This window comes from Schistosoma haematobium, chromosome ZW (genome assembly GCF_000699445.3).
Source record: "Schistosoma haematobium chromosome ZW, whole genome shotgun sequence".
Classification (NCBI taxonomy): Eukaryota; Metazoa; Platyhelminthes; class Trematoda; order Strigeidida; family Schistosomatidae; genus Schistosoma; species Schistosoma haematobium.
In genome coordinates, this window is record NC_067195.1 from 79,321,078 (window position 1) to 79,342,709 (window position 21,632).

Here is a 21,632-nt window from a genome sequence, read left to right on the forward strand (position 1 = left end):
CTATATGCTTTAAATGACTGAATCCATTGAGCAAATTTATACCGTGTTAAAATTTCAAGATATCTATCTTGTAAGTAATCATTAACAATTATTGAAATATTATTTAATGAATTATAAACTTCTCGGTCTTCGATTATGTAAATACGAATTTGCAATGGCAGTAGAGGATTTATGAAGATTGTTAAGTTTGATTGTTTACATGACAGAATGATTTTAATTAGAAAACTTCCGAAAATCAGGAATCACTAGACAATCATTTTATCTTTGTATAAAACTCTTCAGAAAAGTGAATTCAAGACTCCATCCAACCTTCAAGTGTACTAGTAAGCCTTTAAAATTCAGACCAATGATCCGGTATCCAACGTTATGCATACCTAATTAATTGATTGGAGTTAGACACATCATCCGTTGGATGCCGGCTCAATGGTCTAAAACTTACACGCTCGCCGCGAGACCTGAAGGTTCTAGGCTAGTGATATAAAATACAGAATTTGGCGAGACTATAACTTATGGACGAACCAATCAGATTTAGGATGACAGGTCTTGGATTTTGACGCGAAATTCACCTGCCCATTAGGCCAAATAACCTCTTGGTATTTTAGCTGATATCAGTTCGTGATGAAAAAACCGTACATCTAATTCCTAACCCTAACCATCAACTATGAATCATAATCCTTATTCTTCAAACTGTTTTATAACCCTCGTTTAGCCCTAATAAGTAGGTAGACACTTTCAAGTTCACTTTAGCATCGCTCAAAGGTCGTCCATAAATTATAGTCTCACAAAGAATTTCGATTGTAAAGACAGTGAAACTAACCCAGTATTGCTATATGTTGTACACTCTGAAACTGTAATCTAAAACAGAAATAAAATTAACCATAAAATTATAATTTTATTTATTCAAAACAAAAAGAATACAAACTAGTTACCGGTATTTTAGTCAAAATAGATAAAGAGTAAATATGGTTAGAATAATCCATTTAACAAGTGTATTTCTTGTCAGCATAATATACATATTACGCACAAGTGATAATGGTAACAAGACAACAATTACTAATGTGTTAACACTATGATGAGTCATGAATATAATATGCCAAATAGAGTAAATGTGTGCTAATTATGAGACATTTTACTTTATCGGAAAATGAATTAATTTATCCACCTCCATAAATGTAATAGCCAAATGATATATGCTATTCAAATAATGTTCATTTGTGAAGGCTTATTTTTATCTTGTCACTGTTTCTGTTATTTTAAATACCAAAGGTGGAATTTTTGTAATTATTACGAGTTGATAATATAATTGGGTTAAAGACTAAGCGGCAAAATGTACTCAAGTAATTCAGTGGATAATGCGTTTACGTTTGGACGAAATACTACAGTAGGTCTAAATCTTAGTATGGTGATCAGTATTGGACTGTAGACACATTCAGCTGATGAGTCCGAAATACGATCAAACGCATACCCTGAATTTCACTGTTAACTTCAATCTAGATATATGATTCAATAAATGGCTGTTGATTCATCAAAAAAGTACTGTGACTGTAAGAGATTACAAGAATAGAATCATTTGAAGAGACAGGAAAAGCTCTACAACAAAAACCAAATGCACCTTTTTCTGTTATTGTATGAACTGGAGCAAATATGAATGAAATATTACAGTCATACAATGGTAGCATAAACTAAGCGTACTAATCACATCTGGTAGCGTCAACGTCTTTATGTTCTTAGAGCAGAAATTGGTTAGACGTCGTATTACAATCGCCTAAAACGAATCAACATTTGAATTTCAGATAATGCTGATAATTAAAACAAAATCTGGATTATAGTAATACTTGAATCATAATCAAATAATCTCTGTATTTACCAAAGCACACTTGACAACTAAAGTGTAATCAAAACTTGGTTGCTACATAATTTACTAAGTGAATAATATAGAGATCTCTGGTCCCAGTCCTCTTATTCTTAGATTTATACACTTTTCTTTAAAAGAAAATATTGTTTATGTTCTGTTCAAAATTTGACTCTACAACTATATCATGTGCCGTAACAAATAATAATGATATACTTTTATCTACCTTGTCCGTCATGAAAATAACATAATTGACTGATAAAATATGAAAAGAATTGAAATAGCTAAACTGGTAATTTTAAGCATAGAATCAACTAAACATTTTAGAACACAGAACTATCGTCTAAATGACAAAATGGTCAGCCAAGATAATAGTTATTATAACCTATTTATCAAATAAAAAAATAATTGGTCATTTGTAGAAGGAGCCAATGTCATTAAACAACCAAAAAGGTTGTCACACTACTTGTCAAATATTAGTCAATTAAGTAGTATTTTCTGTAACACAAATCTTTTCTCTTAAACGGGATAAGAATTGGGGAAATATCCTGCTCGTTGTACTTCTCAGTTTAATTTATGATGAAATCAAATAATTATGATGTCTAATGAACAGACTAATTATTAAGCAAAGCAAATAATATTTAACTATGAGTATAGGGTTATGGAAATTGCTGCATTTCATTGAAATGATAAACCGATAAACGTTAAAAAACACATTGAAAACCTGGAAGCACTGGGTGAGAGTTTCTTCCCTACCCGGTTGATCGGTCGTAGATGTACACTGTTGAAGATTTCTATACTAAAACGAAACGACCGTCTACTACTTCCACGTTTTCAATGGTTGTCTAACTTATATCAGTTCGTGATTTCAATAAAATGATATTTGAACCAACCAAAAAGTAACCAATCATATGTTAATTAAAAACTTAGACCTTGAAAACGAAAATATGCTATTTTCACACACCCACGGTTAATGATATTATGTCATACAAACCTATAAAAACGTACTAATTATGTTCACTGACTAATCTAAATAAACAAGTAACAAAAGTGTACCAAAAAGAAACGGGTTTCTTTTTTTCTGCATAAGTGTGAGTACGATAACAACAGTTCAGAGAAAATTCCATCTGGAAATATTATGAAAAGTGATATATAAAACTGACACTTAATTCACCACGGTAACAAGAAAAAATATATATATCATTATTATTATTATTGTCGGGAGATTGACACTTTACTGAAATTCATTATCCTTTTTCTATTAACTCAAACATATCATAAGTGTCTATATTGAAAAATGATGAACCAGACAATGAGTCAATTATTATTTATGGCATATATTAGTGGTTTAATTATGCTTATCCAATCAGTTCCATATCATAGATCATCATCATCATTTCGAAGAATAGATTCATTGGAAAACTTCAAGAAATTATCAATGACACAAGATAATACAATTGAAACAATCATGAAAACTATTCAACCAATAATGAAATGGAATCAACAACCAGGTAAATTAGATAATTTATTCATTATTAAAAAATCAATAAATTATGCTTTAAATAATTATACTATTAAACCAACATTTTATCAATATGTGAAATCATGCTGTAATCGTGAAGTAATGAGACCAATGGGTGGTGGACATATGACTGGACCATGTTGTAAACAATTAATTAAATTTAATCATTTTATTTGGTTATCATTTCCATGGTTTAAAAAAACATTAACAAAATTCACTACCGATTAGTAATCATTACTAAAAGTAGTATAAAGTTTTCCAATGGTTACTACTTAGTTAATTTACAAAAATTATGATTTTTTTTATTTCCACAACAACAAGAACAAAAAATAACATTTAATATGTCAATATTACAGAAATGGAATACTTTAGCATAATATAAAACAGCGTTCATTGAACAAATGTTCATCTGTACCATTGAATGTTATCTTGCATTTATTGGAAAATGTTCTTTTACACATTCTATCTGTTGAAACACGTACAAAAGGAAGAGAGAGAGAGAGAGAAAGAGCGAAGTTCGAAACCAAAAACAATAATTCCATTTACAATAATCTTTGTTTGTTTGTTTATTTTACTCAGTTTCTTAAATCTGAAGATTTCTTTTTCGATATGTTACTTTTCAATTGTCCTATTTTTTGTTTCTTTCTTGGTTACGGTTAAATTACACTGTGAATACTATTAGCAATAGACAATTATGAAATAAATACAAAATGGAATTCAAAAAGAAACAAAGTTTTATTCATCTAAAAAAAATAATTTCTCGTTTTTATTTTGAGCATATTACACATCATCGTTTGCGTATATATACTACTAAACATACCATTTAAGTAGTAAACTCAGTGATTTTAGGGACAAGATGAAAATGATAAAACTTAAAGAATAAAAATGAATTCACTAATTGGTTTCTTTTTTAGATTTTTAAACTTATAATTATATTCATTGTAATGTTGGAAAGGATCTTACTACACATGAGAAGTCTTCATATATATATGGGATGATGAAATTGAAACTTATTCTTTAGTCTGTGGTCTTTTATCATATTTATTTACTAATAAATACCCGAAATTTAAAAAATATATGAGGAGAGCGACCTCAGTTTATCAATGTTTCCTTTTCTTTTAACTGTTACATACTGTTTCCGACCTTCTCTGGTAGACTGTTTTATTTATTTACTTGTATATAAATAAAATCAAAAAGAATAGTTGCATTTTGTACACTAGTTTTTAAAAACAAAGTAGGTAACGCTCATCAGTTGTATATAATATATATACTGAATGAAGGTAAACAGTATGTTCGTATTAGACTAAATTACTATAAACAACTTCAACTAGTCATGTTAGAAATTAATAAAATAATTTGACAAGTGAAGGAAACAGTTTAACTTTTAGAAGAAGAAAAACATACAACAGCGGTGTAACATATTGAAATTAGACAGTAATAGTATCGTTACATGCCGTCCATATAACCCAATGATTATGAATGTAAAAGTTGTGTTTCTAATGCGACAAATCTTTATCTTCTTTTTACCCGGTTGAAAAAAAAACAACAAAAGAAAACAGACGATATTTATCGATAATATTAAAATGATGAACAAAGTTTATGCATAATAATATAGTTGCTGTTGTATAAAAGTGGTTTTAATGTCATTATAACTTGAAAAGTATAGGATACTGTTGTAGTGTAAAATATGTGATTAACTAGTTGAAAGAAAGGAAAATTTAGATAGATATTAAAGTTTAGTGTTTACAGGTAAAACAGATTTTGAGTGAAATAGACAATTGATTGATTCATGTGGTTGATTCTCACAATTTTACCGATTACTTACTTAATCGAACTTAGATAATAAAAAATAAAGTCGTAATCCGGAAATTATTGTTGTAGTGACTGAAATTGGGTCTTTCCATTAAAATTTCGTATGTGATGATTGTAATATGGATGAGAGGAGTACTTTTCTCTATAGGTCATCAGATAAAGACTTATTATTTCGATAACCTAGGTAATTTTACATTTTTAAGTGCACTGGTTTAAACTGAAGAAAACCCAGTAAATTGACCATGATATGGGAAGGATAATGAACAGTATGAGAATTATTAGTAATAGAGCAGTAATCTTCATCATAAAAACATTATTAATTGAGAGGGAATTGTACAGGCGTTTTCCAATTACACAGTTTTAAACTGTCATAACTTTCGCAGTTCTAAGGTCACTTCTTTCATACAATTTAGACCTTCGGCATATGATAACAACGTTACATTCTAGATTGACTAGAAGACTAGAAACACTCAAAATAACACAAGTTCTATGTGATGTTTCATTGTCTCCACTGTTGAACAGAAACGGCCTACCTCTCTCTCTCCTTATATATATATGCTCCACAGGAGCCGATAAATTTATAAATCCAAATAGGAGTGAACAGAGGCAGAATATCGTCCTCTATGGACATATTTGAATTACTGAGATATATTAAAGATAATCGCATTATAACTCACGCTGGTGATACCATCAGCAACACCCACTGATAATAAGTGAGTTTCTTTAGCGAAATCATTTAAAGCAAATGATTTGACAAATAAAGTAACCGACTATATCCAGATTGGAAAAACTACACGTACAGTAACTTGGTTGAAAACACTGTAAAACGGTATTCATTTCCCTTAATCATCTAACTTCCAAAAAACGATTACTAAACCTAAGACACTACTCGTTAAGCAAACCAGTCTACATGTTTCATTTAAGAGAGCTTTGACTGCATAGGTTTTGTGAATTATATAACCAAAATACACTAGTTATAGTGCTTCGAAAGTACGATAATAATCTATCTTTTCGAGTAACAGCAATTACTATGAGGTCGCATTAAAAACATTTGAACCAACACTAAGTATGTAAACCCTATTGAATGATCGTTGAAGTGCCAAGTTCTCAAGAAATATCTTTTCACGACATAAACAATTAGAAACAACGATAAACCTATTTTACAGAAATCAAACGGGCTAAATTCCTCATAGTTCATACAAACTGCAGTGAGAAAATAAAATATCAAAATTAAATGACACAGAAGTTGAAATGATAGTGTCAATTGTGGTGTAACCTCATGCACACAGGAGATATACTTTATGAAAGAATGACATTCACAAAAGATTTATTACTGAGCAGTGACCTTTATCATGTTTTCCTAGTCCTTTAAGTGTTGATCCAACAGGTAGCATCAGTACTCGCAAGATTACTCGTGTATCTTGCTGACGAGTGCTCACAAGCACGAAATGTAATTCGGAAAGGGTTTCCTGTTGACTAGCTCAGGCCACCTAACAAGCTGTGATATGATGGAGAGAGAAGAATAGGAAGATTAGTAAACCATATCTAAACAACTATGAACAATTCGGAGCAATATACTCCCATATCGCTACTATACACCATTCAAGGTCTACCACTCTCCACATAATATCACAAAAAATGTTGACGTATATACTAGAAATTCAGAAATCACTGTATAATGTTTTCAATGTTGAACGAAACTAATCAAAACATGTAGAATGTAAGATATGTAGAAGTGCATTATAGGACATCATCAAAATGAATTTAGTTAATAGTTTGAAAGACAGTAAACAATAACACGAATAATGAATTCTTAATTAAACCAAATGAAAGCAATGATTCGAGTTTCATTTTAAACATAACAAAAGATTTGATGCAAACAATGAGTTACTGGGACATTTTACAACATCTAAATAGGAAAATTTATAAAATGCGAATAGAAATGGACAAATATAAAACACTGTGAAAATGTAGATAATAAATTTGTCTGAAAACTATCCTTAACTATTAAAGTACTTCCGAAGAAAACGACAAACAAAAGTAGAAACTGGATTAGCACAGCCTGTTAAGTAGCTTAGACGCCGATATAAATAAAAACGTTTATCTGTCCAACTCTACTACTGTAACATAGAACACTGCCCCATACTCAGTGATAAATAAAAATATTGTGAGAGAAATTTCAAGTGTTCTAAGGGAATAAGAAAGTAAACTGGATGGGCAATGTATCGAAAGCGATAAAAGTCAATAAACTGTTTGGAAGTCCCAATCTTTTAGACAATATTGACCTAGAACTATGGAATGAAACCAGCAGTAAACTGACCGAGAACAACCGTTTCAACATAATCTATGTAAGTATAAGGGTAAAATTAACCATTTACCTAGCTAAACTCAAATATTGGCGTTTGTGACACAACACATCAAAACTTTTGAAGCAAATTTTCTTAGTAAAATGAGTGAATCAACCTCAGAGTACTTAAAATCACTTGGTCTCTAGCCACTAAGTCAAACGTTATAACAAAGTTCCGCTTAATTTTTATAGATGAGTAGTAGTGACATGAACGCTCACACAATAAAGACGTGTATCAAAGTTGAGCATATCATTCTGCAAAGTGGTAACTGAATCCTAGTATGTTTATTTTTATGTAAATATTTACAAACATAATATCCTATTAGCTTTAAACACATAATAGTAGTAAAGCGAAGTACACAATTAAATCATTGCTGTTACATTTGGTTGTTTTTTTTAAGGGAATAACCATAAAAACCCTAAATACTTAGCAACAACAATAAATATTTAACTGATATTTAACAATTAGAGATAGTCATGCATAAATATTTGGTTTGTATTACATCATTCAATTGCTAAATAATTTTCTGATTGACAAAGTTCTAGTTTTAAAATTATGCTCGACAGTGAATAATTATAAACAGTAAAATGAATCATATGAAAGTGTAGAAGTAGTGTAGTGAACAAAGACTTAGTTGAAGGACAACCAATTTATTAATTCATACAAAATTAGAGAATATCTTCGTAAAATATGAAAACCATACATTGAATACCTCGTTTGCAATTCTCCCATCAATTGTCCTTTACAGTCGGTATGGTTCTTCAAATTCATAATTCTATTCTTTCATTTTTTGTTTTCTTTAACTCGACCTTCTTAGTCTTCTGCTGTTATGTATTCCGCTTCTAATTGGTATTATATATAGCTTATGTTAAGAGACATACGGAACGAACTGCTGCGCAGTAAGGATAGGTTTACTGCGTAGCAGTTTGTTTCGTTCTACTTTACTGCAGTGAAGCATGACCGATAAGAGTAGAGGATATTTGTAGGTTACTAATATTCGATCATAGGTGTCTTCCAAGCATTGCTTGTAGATCCTGGGACCACTGAGTAAGTAATGCAGCTGTTAGGAAACGGGTACTAGGTAAGGATGGTAAATCAATTGATGAAGTAGTGAAACTTCTTCAGTTGAGATAACTGGGACGTGTTACGTCTGCCCAACCACCGACTGCCTCGACGAGCTACGTTTTATAGTGTAGGAATAGGTTGGAAGAAAGCTAGGGGCGGCCAGACCAAAACATGGCACAAATCCATGAAGTCACTGGTAAGTGGACTGAGCCATGTTAGTACGTATAGACTACCTGGTTGGGATTCGCGAGACGATAGCAACCGATAGTTAGAGACCTTGAGTGAAATGACTCCAAATCGTTTGCAATGGCACAGGTGCATCCACTCTTTGTGTTCTCCCAAATTCTAATCTTCTGAATTCTTCATGTCCCTTCTCTCTTTCTCTTTCCAAATTTATTTCACTGGATTATACTCCTTGAATAACACGTTCAAACCCTAATCTTTCCGATTACTGCTTATACCTTTACTGCCTTTACCACTACGGAATTTGAATTGACAATTGTATCTGTGTGCTAATGTGGTATGAGAACTCGAACTGATGTACGTACGTACAAAGTTCTACATTGTTACTGACTGACTGTCAAAAGACAAATAGCATACACCATACGATTACTAAGCAGAGGAGAGTAATTTTTATTTGGTAAAATTAATGACGAAACATGTAATATATATATACAGTAGTGAAAATATATATATCGAGCACAACAACCAAAAGTATAAGTCAAATTTTGCCTCTTCTAATACTCGAAGGATCATTGAATATCCGTGACCAATGAACAACTGCTTATTTGGAATTGTTCAGAAATTTACACCAACTACCCCATATCTATTCGAAACAGGTACTTTCAAGTTTCATGGCTATCATTATGTAACGGAAAGAAACTGAATTAGAATTGAAATTGTATTCATTTATTGATAGTGACCTTAGTTTCATTATTTATTATTACTAAAGTGATATTTCAATAGTTAAGGTACTCAACTTTCAATTGAAAGGTCGTAGGTTTAAATCCCATTCCGCTTACCACGTTTTGATAGATTGAGTAGTATTGCTAAGTCTCAACACAACTGAAATATAACTCAAAGTTTAACACATAAACCTACATTTGATACGTGTGTAAATTCTGTGTCTTGATGGAGTTTTGTTCTCTGAGCTGGACGGTTTGGTCGTGGAGCTTTCATCGTTGTTCTGAAAGACATCTATGTCTGTTTATATGAGTGCTTGTATTAATAAAATAGAAAAGAACAGTATGTTGGAATAATTAACATACTGAAAACCGAAGAAAAACTTGTTTGAATAATGTGGCGAATAATTGGAAATTCAAAAACAAAAAAAGTTATAACTTCGATAAATTTATATAAGTATCATTCTAATCGAAATTAGACTTCTGTTTTCTTTTTCAAGTGGAAAGCAAGAGAATTCATGGTGTTTAAACTAAAACCACTTCTTGACTAAACAAATGATGGTGTGTTTTTTTTGTTTGAAATAAGTTAATGACTATAAATTGTTGCTTAATGCAAATCTCACATGATTAAAAAACACTAAAATGTAGATAATCATATTTACACCTCTTCAAAAATGAACTAGTAAAAGCAAATAGTCTGTTTAAAAAATATGAGAACTGAAGTCATAGAAACTTATCCCACCTCGTTTTTCATTACTTAAAACATTCCTGGAAGTTGTCAGAAGCAGGAATGCTCAGCTTCTTATTTTATAATTCTAACTTGATATCCTACTTGACTTTTGACAAAGTATCAGCAACTTTAGGACGCTTTAGCATATAATTTCCTCAATCTTGCAATGTTTGCTAAGAGTAAGGGCATACACGATATTATGGGTTCAGTCTGTAGGAAATTGTTCATAAAGTCAGTCGGTAATCGAGAAGCGTAAGCGACTGTACACAATCGATGTTTTCACGAACACTAGTGATTGATAGCTGTCAATACCTAAGATCACTTGGAACACTTCATCTTATTTATTTCCTTCCAACTTCTGATTTTTCTGATGACTACAACTGATTTCTTCGATCTTTGATGGAGTGACATATGGTTATTTCATACTTCCTTCTCTTACAGCTTTTTTCGCTTTCGTTGCTAGCTCTTCCATATATTTCTGCTTGTCAGCTCTAATACTCTTCTTCACTCGCTTGTTTGCCTCTGTGTATTCAGCTAGTGTCACTACTTTCTCTGTCCTTGTACGGCTATTGTTAATTGTTGTCTTCTTGTTCTTCCTTTCTTGAATCGTGTCCAGGGTTTCCATAGAAATTCATTCCTTATGATGATACCTCTTGAGGTCCAGAACCTTTCTAGTTATCCTCCATAATCATTTCTTCTTTGAAATCTTGTAAGGCTTAGGACCTGATGTTGAGGGCTATCTTGAATTCCTTGAGTTTGTCGGTATCTGTATTGAACCTACGTAATGCTGATTGTCCAGTTGTTTAGTGCTTCTTTAGCTTCAGTCTCATCTTGGCAACCACCAAATTATATCAGCTCCTCTCCTGGTTTTTACATCTTCAATTGACCTATTGAATTTTTTAGTGATACAAATATGATCGATCTGATTCTTTGTATTATGATCCGGTAAGACCCATGTAGCTTTGAGTATAAGTTTGTGGGATAGTATACACAGTATAGTCAATTAAATTTACTACAATTAATCTAGAAATGTTATGTATATAGTAATCAAATAATAACAAGATTTTAAATTGACTCAATATTATAATTAAAAAGACTATATTAAAGCAGAATAATATAAATTCGATACACATATAGGTCATACTAATCCCAATAGGAAAGTCACTTTAGTTAATTAGTTAGTGAGCCGATTGACTTATATTAACAGAGAATTACTGAGGTCGTTTCTATCAAGTGTATTTGAGGTTAAATTAATGTCTAATATCTCTTGACTAACAGTTTGGTTTTCGCTATGATATCGAATAAGAATAAAGTATTTTAATGGTTAAGGGTAATCATAAGGAAAATTTGTTAAGGCTAAGTTATTATTATCACTTGTTAGAAACATGCATCTGACAAATGAAGAAAACTTGTTCATTTTTAAATAACCATATTTAAGTCACTTGTCACACACGGTTACGAATAACTCCGGGTACTGTGAAACCACCAAGTTTATTAGTGTATAAGAAAAAACGCTAATAGTGCGTCTAATCAAACATATCCATAAGTATTTTATTGTGTAAATTTGATAGTATTTGCTCATAGATGCCTTCGAAGGACTGCTTGCATATTGTGTAGCAATCCAGTGAGCATTGGTGAGATTACATGCAGGGTACTAGCTAAAGTTACCAAATCAGTTGATAAGTTAATAAATCCATAACGATTAGGATGGTTAAAACATGTATTAAGTATGCCCAACTATTCCCTAATTCGACGAGCAGGGATAGCAATAGGTTGAATAAAACCTAAGGGTAACCAAAGCAAAACATGAAATCAGCCCATGAAATCACTGAACGCTAGGGTGAACCGTGTGGATGGACGTATGTTACCTAGTTGAGGTCCGAACAATCATAGTACACCAATGCTTGGAAACATTGGGTGACTTGGCTAAGTATTTCTTTGATTAAAAAAGATGCATTAACTCTTTGTTTTCAGATAGATTTTAAGTTATAAAGCTATTGTAGAATTTTTATTCAGCGAACTCATTCTTTCTTCTCGAATCATATTGCTTACGCCTAACCTTGACTACTATCATCGATATTATTATGGTTTTTATTACTTTAGTTTTAGTTTTGATAATTTCATCTGGATGTGTTGATATAGTGTGACAACTAAAACCCATATGTATATTGGCCAAATTCAACGTTGCTTACTATTGACTAATTCATTACATCAGTAAAGTGAGAATTTGATTCAGTAATTAAAACACTTGACTTTTAACCACTAGGTTGTAAATTGAAACATTGTTCCATTTACTTCAAATTGGAAAGTTGAATAATGTATTAATGATTCAAGTATACGATTTTAAATTAATTTATTAAAATATAATAGTTCATAATCACATATCAGATAAGAAAAGATAAAAACGTTTACATATCTGGGAACCATCATTGATGAACATGGTGGACCTGATGCAGATGTGAAGGCGCGGATCGGCAAAGCAAGAACAACATGTTTACAACTGAAGAACATCTGGAACTCAAAACAACTGTCAACCAACAACAAGGTCAGATTTTTCAATACAAATGTCAAAACAGTTCTACTGTATGGAGCGGAAACCTGGAGAACTACAAAAGCCATCATCCAGAAGATGCAAGTGTTTAATAACAGTTGTCTACGCAAAATACTTCGGATCCGTTGGTCAGACACTATCAGCAACAACCTACTATGGGAGAGAACAAACCAGATTCCAGTGGAGGAAGAAATCGTGGAGAAGCACTGGAAGTGGATAGGACACGTATTGAGGAAAGCAACCAACTGCATCACAAGGCAAGCCCTCACATGGAATATTCAAGGACGAAGGAAAAGTGAAAGACTGAAGAACACATTACGTTGAGAAATGGAGACATATGGGAAAAATGAACAAAAATTGGACAGAACTGGGAAGGAAGGCCAAGGACAGAGTGGGTTGGAGAATGCTGGTCAGCGGCCTATGCTCCATTGGGAGTAACAGGCGTAAGTAAGTAAGATAAGAAAAAAGTTTAAAAATAAATAAATAACCAAAGACCTGAATATTCGCAAATACTTCTATCAAACAATATTTTTTTAATTCTTGTACAACGGACAATTAAAACAAACATTTAGAGAAAATTACATAAGAGACATTACCTAGTTCCTCTATGTGTATTTTTCTTCCTAACACTCGAACTGTATCGAATATCATACTTCATTTATATCAATCTTAACTCCTATTATCGTTAAGTTCATTCTATGATAAAATCTAATTACATGTTTTGGCAACAAAAAGATTAACTGAGATGGTGGAGACCTGTAGCTCAGGTGGATGATTTTAATGGAGTTTTGTTCTCTGAGCTGGATGGTTTGGTCGTGGAGTTTTCATCGTTCTTCTGAACGACATCATCAGCACAAACTTCAGATAGAAGTGAAGCGTTCGAATTTCTCCATATGTGTTTCACAGCTTGTTCTGTAGACCTCGAACGCTTCACTTCTATCTGAAGCTTGTGCTGATGATGTCGTTCAGAAGAACGATGAAAACTCCACGACCAAACCATCCAGCTCAGAGAACAAAACTCCATCAAAAAGACTCATTATTTCGAGTATCATAATAAGTAAACAATATTTTGGAGACTGTAGGCATAAATTTCAAAACTATTATATAACACTAATAATAAAATGTGTGAACGTGTACCAAAATGGTTGCAGAAACAAACAGAATCAAGTGACCCAATAAGAGTAGAGGATAAACATCCATCATCCTCTATTGCTGAACATATAATCGAAACAGGCCATAGGATTGATTTCAACTCAGCCTTTGTAGTGTTACATAAAAGTGTAAAAGGGTGTATGCTAAGGTTTATTGAAGCCTTAGCCATACGAAAATTAAAACCCCCTTTGTGTATTCAAAAATAGTTTGTTCTCACCTTAAACACCCTGGTAATATTGGCTTATTATTAGTTATTTCTCTTATTATTATCACCATCGTTGTCTCCTCTTACCCCATTTTCGGTCTAGTTGACCTTTTATTTTTATATAATAAATATTCTAAACAAGTGTATTATGTGTGTGATCCGATCGTTCGAAATGTATTACGCTAATATATCATCACGTAGTTCTGATAATCTTCGTCTTCTTATTACACTATTGAAAGTCCTACCTATGGATTAAAAAAAATTCAGATAATCTACATTTTAAATTAAAACAACAATTGGACAACTTTCAATTATAAGCCAAATCTATTTTGAATATGAATATTACACATTATAAATTACTACATCATTTCTGTGTTTGCTTTCACTTCTTGACTAATTTAAGAAATAGGACACTTATATAACAATGTGGATGATAAGAGAGAGAATAATGTGTTCATCAAAAATATTATACTATTTAGTATATGTGACTAAATATGTAGGGGGCATACATTTTGTTCATGTTGATATTTATATAAATGGTTTTTGGATTTTGAATCCCACACATCACGTTAGAATATCATAAAACTTTTATTGATTGAGATCATGAATCGATTGATGTTAGACCACCATTAAAAACCTAAGAACCCTGAACGACCGTTTTGTTCTAGTATGGAATTCCTCAATAGTGCGGAACTCGAACCCAGGGCCTTCGGTCTCACATACGAATGCTTAACCTCTAGACCACTGATAAGGTATCTAGCGGTGTTAATGTTTAACTTCAACCATTATCTGAGGTAGATGCCTGTCTCTACCTGACACGTGGATTGGTTGAAGTTAGACACTAATACCGTTGGATGCCTTAGTAGTGATCTATAGGCTAAGCGTTCGCGTGCGAGACCGAAAGTCCTGGGTTCGAGTTGCGCGCGCGGGATCGTGAATGCGCACTGCTGAGGGATCCGATAACATCAATCAGTCAATGATCTCAACCAAAAAATTAACAATCTCCACAACCCCATACTGATAACAAACATTTTTATTTTATTTTAAAAAGAATAAGAACGTTTCAGTGGAGAGAATTTTCTAAGCTGAATAATCGTATTTATAGGTAATTCAAACATTCAACATAGTCTAAGAAAATGAAGTGATGTTACATCATTTAATACAGTAATCAAACATTATCAGAAGATTCCCAGTTATTAAATACAATAATTTATAAATGGAAGGGTGTTGAATCATCTAGCCAAGTAAACAAAAATTATCAAGAAATAAAGTTATATAATGGTTTCAGAAGTAATAATAATAATTTATACAATAAATATAAAAGACAACTATCTGTTTCTACAAAGAAGGTCAAGAGCAAGATATTAATTAGCACTTAAGATGTGTACAATTGAAAGGAGAGCTAAGACCACAGAAAAAGAAGTGATTGAAAATGACTCTTGAACACAGAGATCAGGTTTCAAAAGGTGAATTGTTATAGCTTCAGCTGTAAGCAAATTACTCACCCAAGCCTTGTTCGAGCCAGTTCATCTAAATTTGTGGACGATCTTGAACGACAGTCCTAGTGGTTTATGTGACCATGTGGAAAATTACAGATAGATAGGACTGGGCAGCTTAAGTAATTGATATCGTCGAAAAGGAAATTTTCTTCGCTGAAATGTCTTTGTCCCCTTTAATGAATCAATAGAACTGTTTAGCTGTTTGATTTAGTTTATTCTGTTACTTTCTCGATAAAAAACAAATCAATATCTCAACACCGTTTCAGGAGTTGCCCAAGTTTATTCCTAACCGTTGGTTTTGTCGTGTTTATTAATTTTAAGAGCTTTATTAATTAAATATTGGTATGTTTTATTCATTTCTCTTATAGCTCTTAATAAGAAACAAGCTATCTGTCATCGTGCTTTCAATTTTATGTAACCTGACTGGTTCATCACCGAAAACTGTGTTATGGCACTGCAACGTGCATACTGCACTTGTAAAATATAAGTACAATATAATAAATACACCACTTGGAAATCATCCTTGAGCTGTCCTTACAAACTCCATCGTTTCTCTATTCATTTTGTTACTCCGACTGCTGTTTTTCTTCCTCTTCTGTCAGTAAGAATTCTACCTCCAACTTCTGCTACATACTACTTATATCTATCCGTATACACATGATATATCGTAGTACAAATTGACTAAATTTGGAAAAGAAAAAAAGAATTCAGCGAAGAAAATTTTCTTTTCGACGAAATCATTTACTTAAGCTGTACACTCATATATACAGTTAAATGGAAAATATATGTCTATAGTCAGTCAGTTCAGTCAGTCAGCTACAACGTAGGAACAGGCACATTTATGCATCGGTCCAAGTTGCCATACCTCATTAACACAACAAGATGGACACCGGATTCATAAAAGTAGTGAATTCAGAGGTGGTAATATGTAAAAGAAAGATTGCATATAAGGATATAGTACAGGAAGAAAGAATTAGTTCGTAGAAAGAAAGATATGAAGCGATTTTAATCTCTTAGTTTAAGGGAAGGTAGAGAGTGTATACACCTACGCCATTGTGATCGATTCTGAGCCATGTCACACAGAGTCTCCAACCATTGGTTACGATAGTCACGCGGACCCCAACCAAGTAGTCTGCATCTACCAACATGGCTCAGACTAGAAGTTAGTGACTTCAAGCACTGATGCCACGTTTTGGTTTGGCCGTCCCTAACTTTCTTCCAACCATCATGAACATGGTTAGCATTGCACGTCGTGGTAATCGGTGTTCGGGCATACGTAACACGTGGCCCAACCATCTCAGTCGATGAAGATTCACAGCCTCATCAACTGATTTACCATCATTTCCTAATACCCTGCGTCTAACCTCACTATTACTTACCCGGTGATCCCAGCAGACGCCAGCAATATTTCTGAGGCATCTGTGGTCAAATACCAGTAGCTTACGAGTGTCTTCTACTCTTAATGGCCATGTTTTGCTGTCGTAAATTAAAACAGAACGGACTGCCGCGCAGGATACTCGTCCTTTTATTGATAGACGGATATCTCGCCTTCGCCATAGGTGACGTAAGGTGGCAAAAGCCAAACGAGCTTCCCGAATCCGTGCTGAGATTTCGTCCGATACCAACCCATCAGGGCTGATCAGACTTCCAAGATAAGTGAAGTTGTCAACGCGTTCGACTACTTCACTCCCTATCCTTAGTTCAGGTGTTGACGCAGACCAGTCCTGAAGCAACAACTTACATTTAGAGGGAGAGAAGCGCATTCCAAACATTCTGGCATTGTTGCTTAGTGCTACCAAAAGACTCTGCATTCTATCAGCGTCTTCACCAAACAGGACTATGTCATCCGCGTATTCTAAGTCGATAAGTGGACCTCCTGGAAGGAGATCAATACCCGAGAAGTCAGCAGACGAGAATGTTATTTCCATCGGTATATCTATGACGAAGTTAAACAAAAATGGAGAAAGTGGACAGCCTTGACGGACACCACTTGAGGTTGAAAAAGCAGATGACAGTTCGCCATAAGCTCTGACTCAACTAGTAGTGTTCGAGTAAAGAGCCTTTACAAGGTTTATGTACTTCTGAGGTACGCCTTTCAATGACAGACACTGCCACAGAATCTCGTGGTCTACCGAATCAAATGCTGCTTTCAAGTCAAGAAAGACCACCATTGTCGGACGCCGATAAGTATGCCTATGTTCTAGAACCCGACGAATGGTGAATATGTGGTCGATGCAGCCACGACCAGGTCTGAAGCCAGCTTGATTCTCTCGTGTTTGCAGTTCACGAGTCTTAGTTAGGCGTCTGATAATTATCGAGGCTAGTATTTTAGATATTATATTAGTTAAACTAATCCCTCTATGGTTGTCACAGGATGATTTTGACTCTCTCTTATATATCGGGACGATAAGTGATTGTGACCAGTCAGATGGACATATTTTCCATATAACTGTATATACGAGTGTACAGCCTAAGTAAATGATTTCGTCGAAAAGAAAATTTTCTTCGCTGAATTCTTTTTTTGATATTCAATGACACTATGAGTTATTTTAATTATCTAAATTTGAAAAGTTGAACCATTCGATTTTGACTCATATGTTCTAAAAATATCATGGTGTTGTGGGTTCACAGCACTATTGTACAGTTCCAGACCAGGACATCAGACATCTGTCCAGTGTGCCTTGATTCTCAATGGTTTAGCATCACAATTTATGATGAGAAGTATCTTAGAACATATGATGCTAGTCTTTGGTATGTAGTTAGTGCTTAATTTACGGTTTTAAGAAATAGCTTGAATAAATATAATCATTGAAAAGAGTACAAATACAGTGATATGTCTACATAGAATAGATAGAATATGGCTAACAGTGGGATCCAGGACGCGCGTTTCATCTTACTTGGGACCTGTCATCTGGATGGATATCAACAACGGGATGAATCAAGCCATCACTAATTAAATTATATGTTAAAACTTCCTCCCTCTTGTGGCTGATTACTGAAACTGAATTAATATATCGCTCGGTGTAAATTCTTACTTAGATCAACCGAGTAAATCATAGAAATTTGCCATGGCAACTATCGCCTAAACTGGAGAAGAGTTACTTGTTCTACTTGAAAGGTATTTCCACTGCACGAAGATAAACATAGATAAATCCATCGTCGTTTCCACAAGGCTCTGCTTAGTTTTATTTGTTTACTTTTATTAATTTTCCTTTGAAGCTGCACACAAAATTTGGACGGACAGTTTGAATATTTTAGGCATATTACTTAATAATAATTGGATATTTTGATAAGATAGCTTATTTTTGAGTGAAGTGGCTTGATTGCGAAATTTCCTACTATATTTTGAATAAAATTCTCAATGTCTAATTCAATTATATAATTATGTAGCGATTAATAGTAATGAAAGCCTTCCAATTACATGATCCCACTCAGGCGGCACAATCTTAACAAAAATCATCCAACAAGTCATTTATTTAGTTGAACACATAAATATTGGTACAAAAGGGCACCGAATACATATGAGCCACACAAGTCACTTGATTTGTGTGTGGATTGTGATACTGCCCGCATGCCCAAGCCGAAGTAGGTAGTTTTCTTAGAAGGCCATACCCGGAGCCTTTGACCTAAAGATCTGATCCACAAGGCAGTGGAGCAACGTCAGGAGACGAAAATTTTGTTCGTCATCTAAAAGATTTCCTTGTAATTCATCAACTTTAGGTCTCAATTCGATGGATGAAAATAAACACTGCCTACTACTTTTTTCGTTAAAAAATTACTTCCCATTCCTTTTATTTCCATATGAACAATTCCACTATTGTTGTGCTTACTTTTCTTTGCACCTGTTAATTTAAAACATTCTTGAACTACACAAATAATGGCACTCATGCATAGTTTGTACAGTTTTATTTATTTTTCACTCAGCGCATCATAAAAATTTTATACTTTTCATATTATTTATATCGTTGCTTAATTTAAATCATTAAACAATATCAGTTTACTAGTATAGGGGTTGTGGAGATTATCAAGTTTTTGATTGAGATCTACCTCAGTACAATGGAAGATGGTCGCGCAATTTCGGGGATCGATTGATGTTAGACACTATCACCATTGGATGCCAGCTCAATGGTCCAGTAGGTTAAGCGTTCGCGCGCGAGACCGAAGGCCCTGGGTTCGAATCCCGCGAGCGGGATCGTAGATGCGCACTGCTGAGGAGTCCCACAATAGGACGAAATGGCCATCCAGTGCTTCCAGGTTTCCAAAGGTGGTCTAACATCAATCGGTTCATGATCTCAATCAAAAGAATATCAGTTTATTTCTATAAGCACACACACCTAGTGATCACTTTAAACATTATTATTATTATTATTATGGATTTAATTACCTGTCACTAAGTTATCATTGAAATGTAAGGCATTGAAATTGTTCAAATTTCGACTACCCAAATTATTTTAGACAAAATACCCTCTACATACTCAATTTCTAATTCCTGTCATACTATTTCGTTCAAATTTCAAAGAATGTTTACATAAATAATTGTATATTTAGGGAGAAACAATCGATGCGAAATGAAAATACACTTCTATATATATTAAGATTTTTTAATGTTCTTGATGAATGTGGTAAATGGGATATGATATTTTTTCCCAGTATGAATTACTTTAATCCACTTTTTATGCTTAGCTTTTCTATCACAATATATGGTCAAGAGTAATCAATACTTACATTTCAATTACTATTGGTTAAAGGGGGGGAGGTATTATTAAAAATAATTGAGGGAAACGATATTATCTTGATATTTATTTAACCTTTAAAGCATAGATGCTTTTTTCTGGACATACTCATGAACAAAGAAACATCTTAATGTAATAATCAAGATACGTGTGAGTCTCTGATATTAAACATATAGTTTACGTACTTTATTTTCCGTTAAATTACTACTTAGTTCAATTTGATAACAACAGGTTGAGTAATAATATGTAGGTTTTACATAAGGCTAAATAAATGAAAATATATAATAAAATTCAATTTATAGATCTAATCTCAAAACAGAAGTCTATAAGAAGTTTACCAAAGACATGAAAAGTAGAACAAATAGTCCTCAAGAGTTTATGATTGTTCAGATCCCATCCTAATCGTGAACAACTCATCAAAAATGGATCGCATTCGATAAATCAATCAACTGAATAAAGGATTAGGAATACTCAAATTAAAATAGACAGCAAAGATTGGAACTAAAAGACGACCGCTCAATATTTAATTCCATTCACATATAGAACTATAAATAACGATATAAATCAAGAAGTAACTGCATTTACTCAAATATCTCAATGAAAACTCAATTATCGATTAAAGTGCACAGCATGGGGAATTTTTTTTCTATTTGTGGTCACCAAATGGTACAGACAAGAAACCTGTCATAAAATCAACTGTATGTATAGTATGTCTAAACAATACTACGTATACAAGTACAGTAAATCAAAAATTTCCTGCTATTTGATAAGATTTGCGTTAATAATGACGTTCGAATATAATTACTCTGAAGGAAAAAAAAGAGATCAAATTCCTGGTTGCAAGTGAAATTCATAACATTCAAAGTCAACAGGCCGAAATTATCCAGCTCATTTTCAAATTATGGTTTAATTCCATAATATAGTCTTGGTAATATACTACTAAATAATTTTAAATAAGTATTAAAACAATTATCTAATCCTTTCCTTGAATTTTTAATGCTTATTTAATTGATTCTAGTTCATAATGAAAACTAACATTGAATAATAAATATTTACAACAGAGAATTGGACATCGATTAGAGTCATTATAAACGACAATAAAAAGGATTATGCTTTATATAATGATAGAAAATAGTTTCATTTTCAATATTGAAACTTTTGTAACTATACTATTTCGAATATGGACTATTATATATACTTGAGGATTGTATTTCAATACATGATATTATCACAATCTATTAAATATAAACATTATTAATCT

The 21,632-nt window shown here is 33.0% G+C and overlaps 3 protein-coding genes across 3 annotated transcripts in view; 1 reads left to right on the forward strand and 2 right to left on the reverse strand.

Annotated features, from left to right (window-relative positions):
• Positions 1–15,240, reverse strand: part of MS3_00004477 (uncharacterized protein) — a gene marked incomplete at its 3' end in the record, with an annotated part of 41,100 nt that extends 25,860 nt beyond the window's left edge. Inside the window, exon 1 of the mRNA XM_012936602.2 lies at positions 14,152–15,240. The remainder of the gene's footprint in view (positions 1–14,151) is intronic.
• MS3_00004478 (uncharacterized protein) lies at positions 122–4,573 on the forward strand. Its single transcript, XM_051212403.1, has one exon. The coding sequence runs from the start codon at positions 3,150–3,152 to the stop codon at positions 3,600–3,602; it is 453 nt and encodes a 150-aa protein (XP_051072584.1). The 5' UTR covers positions 122–3,149; the 3' UTR covers positions 3,603–4,573.
• A 248-nt stretch (positions 15,241–15,488) lies between the features above and the next one.
• MS3_00001279 (uncharacterized protein) lies at positions 15,489–21,259 on the reverse strand. The gene has a single exon (XM_051208742.1). It carries the CDS (start codon positions 17,564–17,566, stop codon positions 16,811–16,813), a length of 756 nt encoding a protein of 251 aa, XP_051072585.1. The 5' UTR covers positions 17,567–21,259; the 3' UTR covers positions 15,489–16,810.
• Between the last annotated feature and the right edge of the window lie 373 nt (positions 21,260–21,632).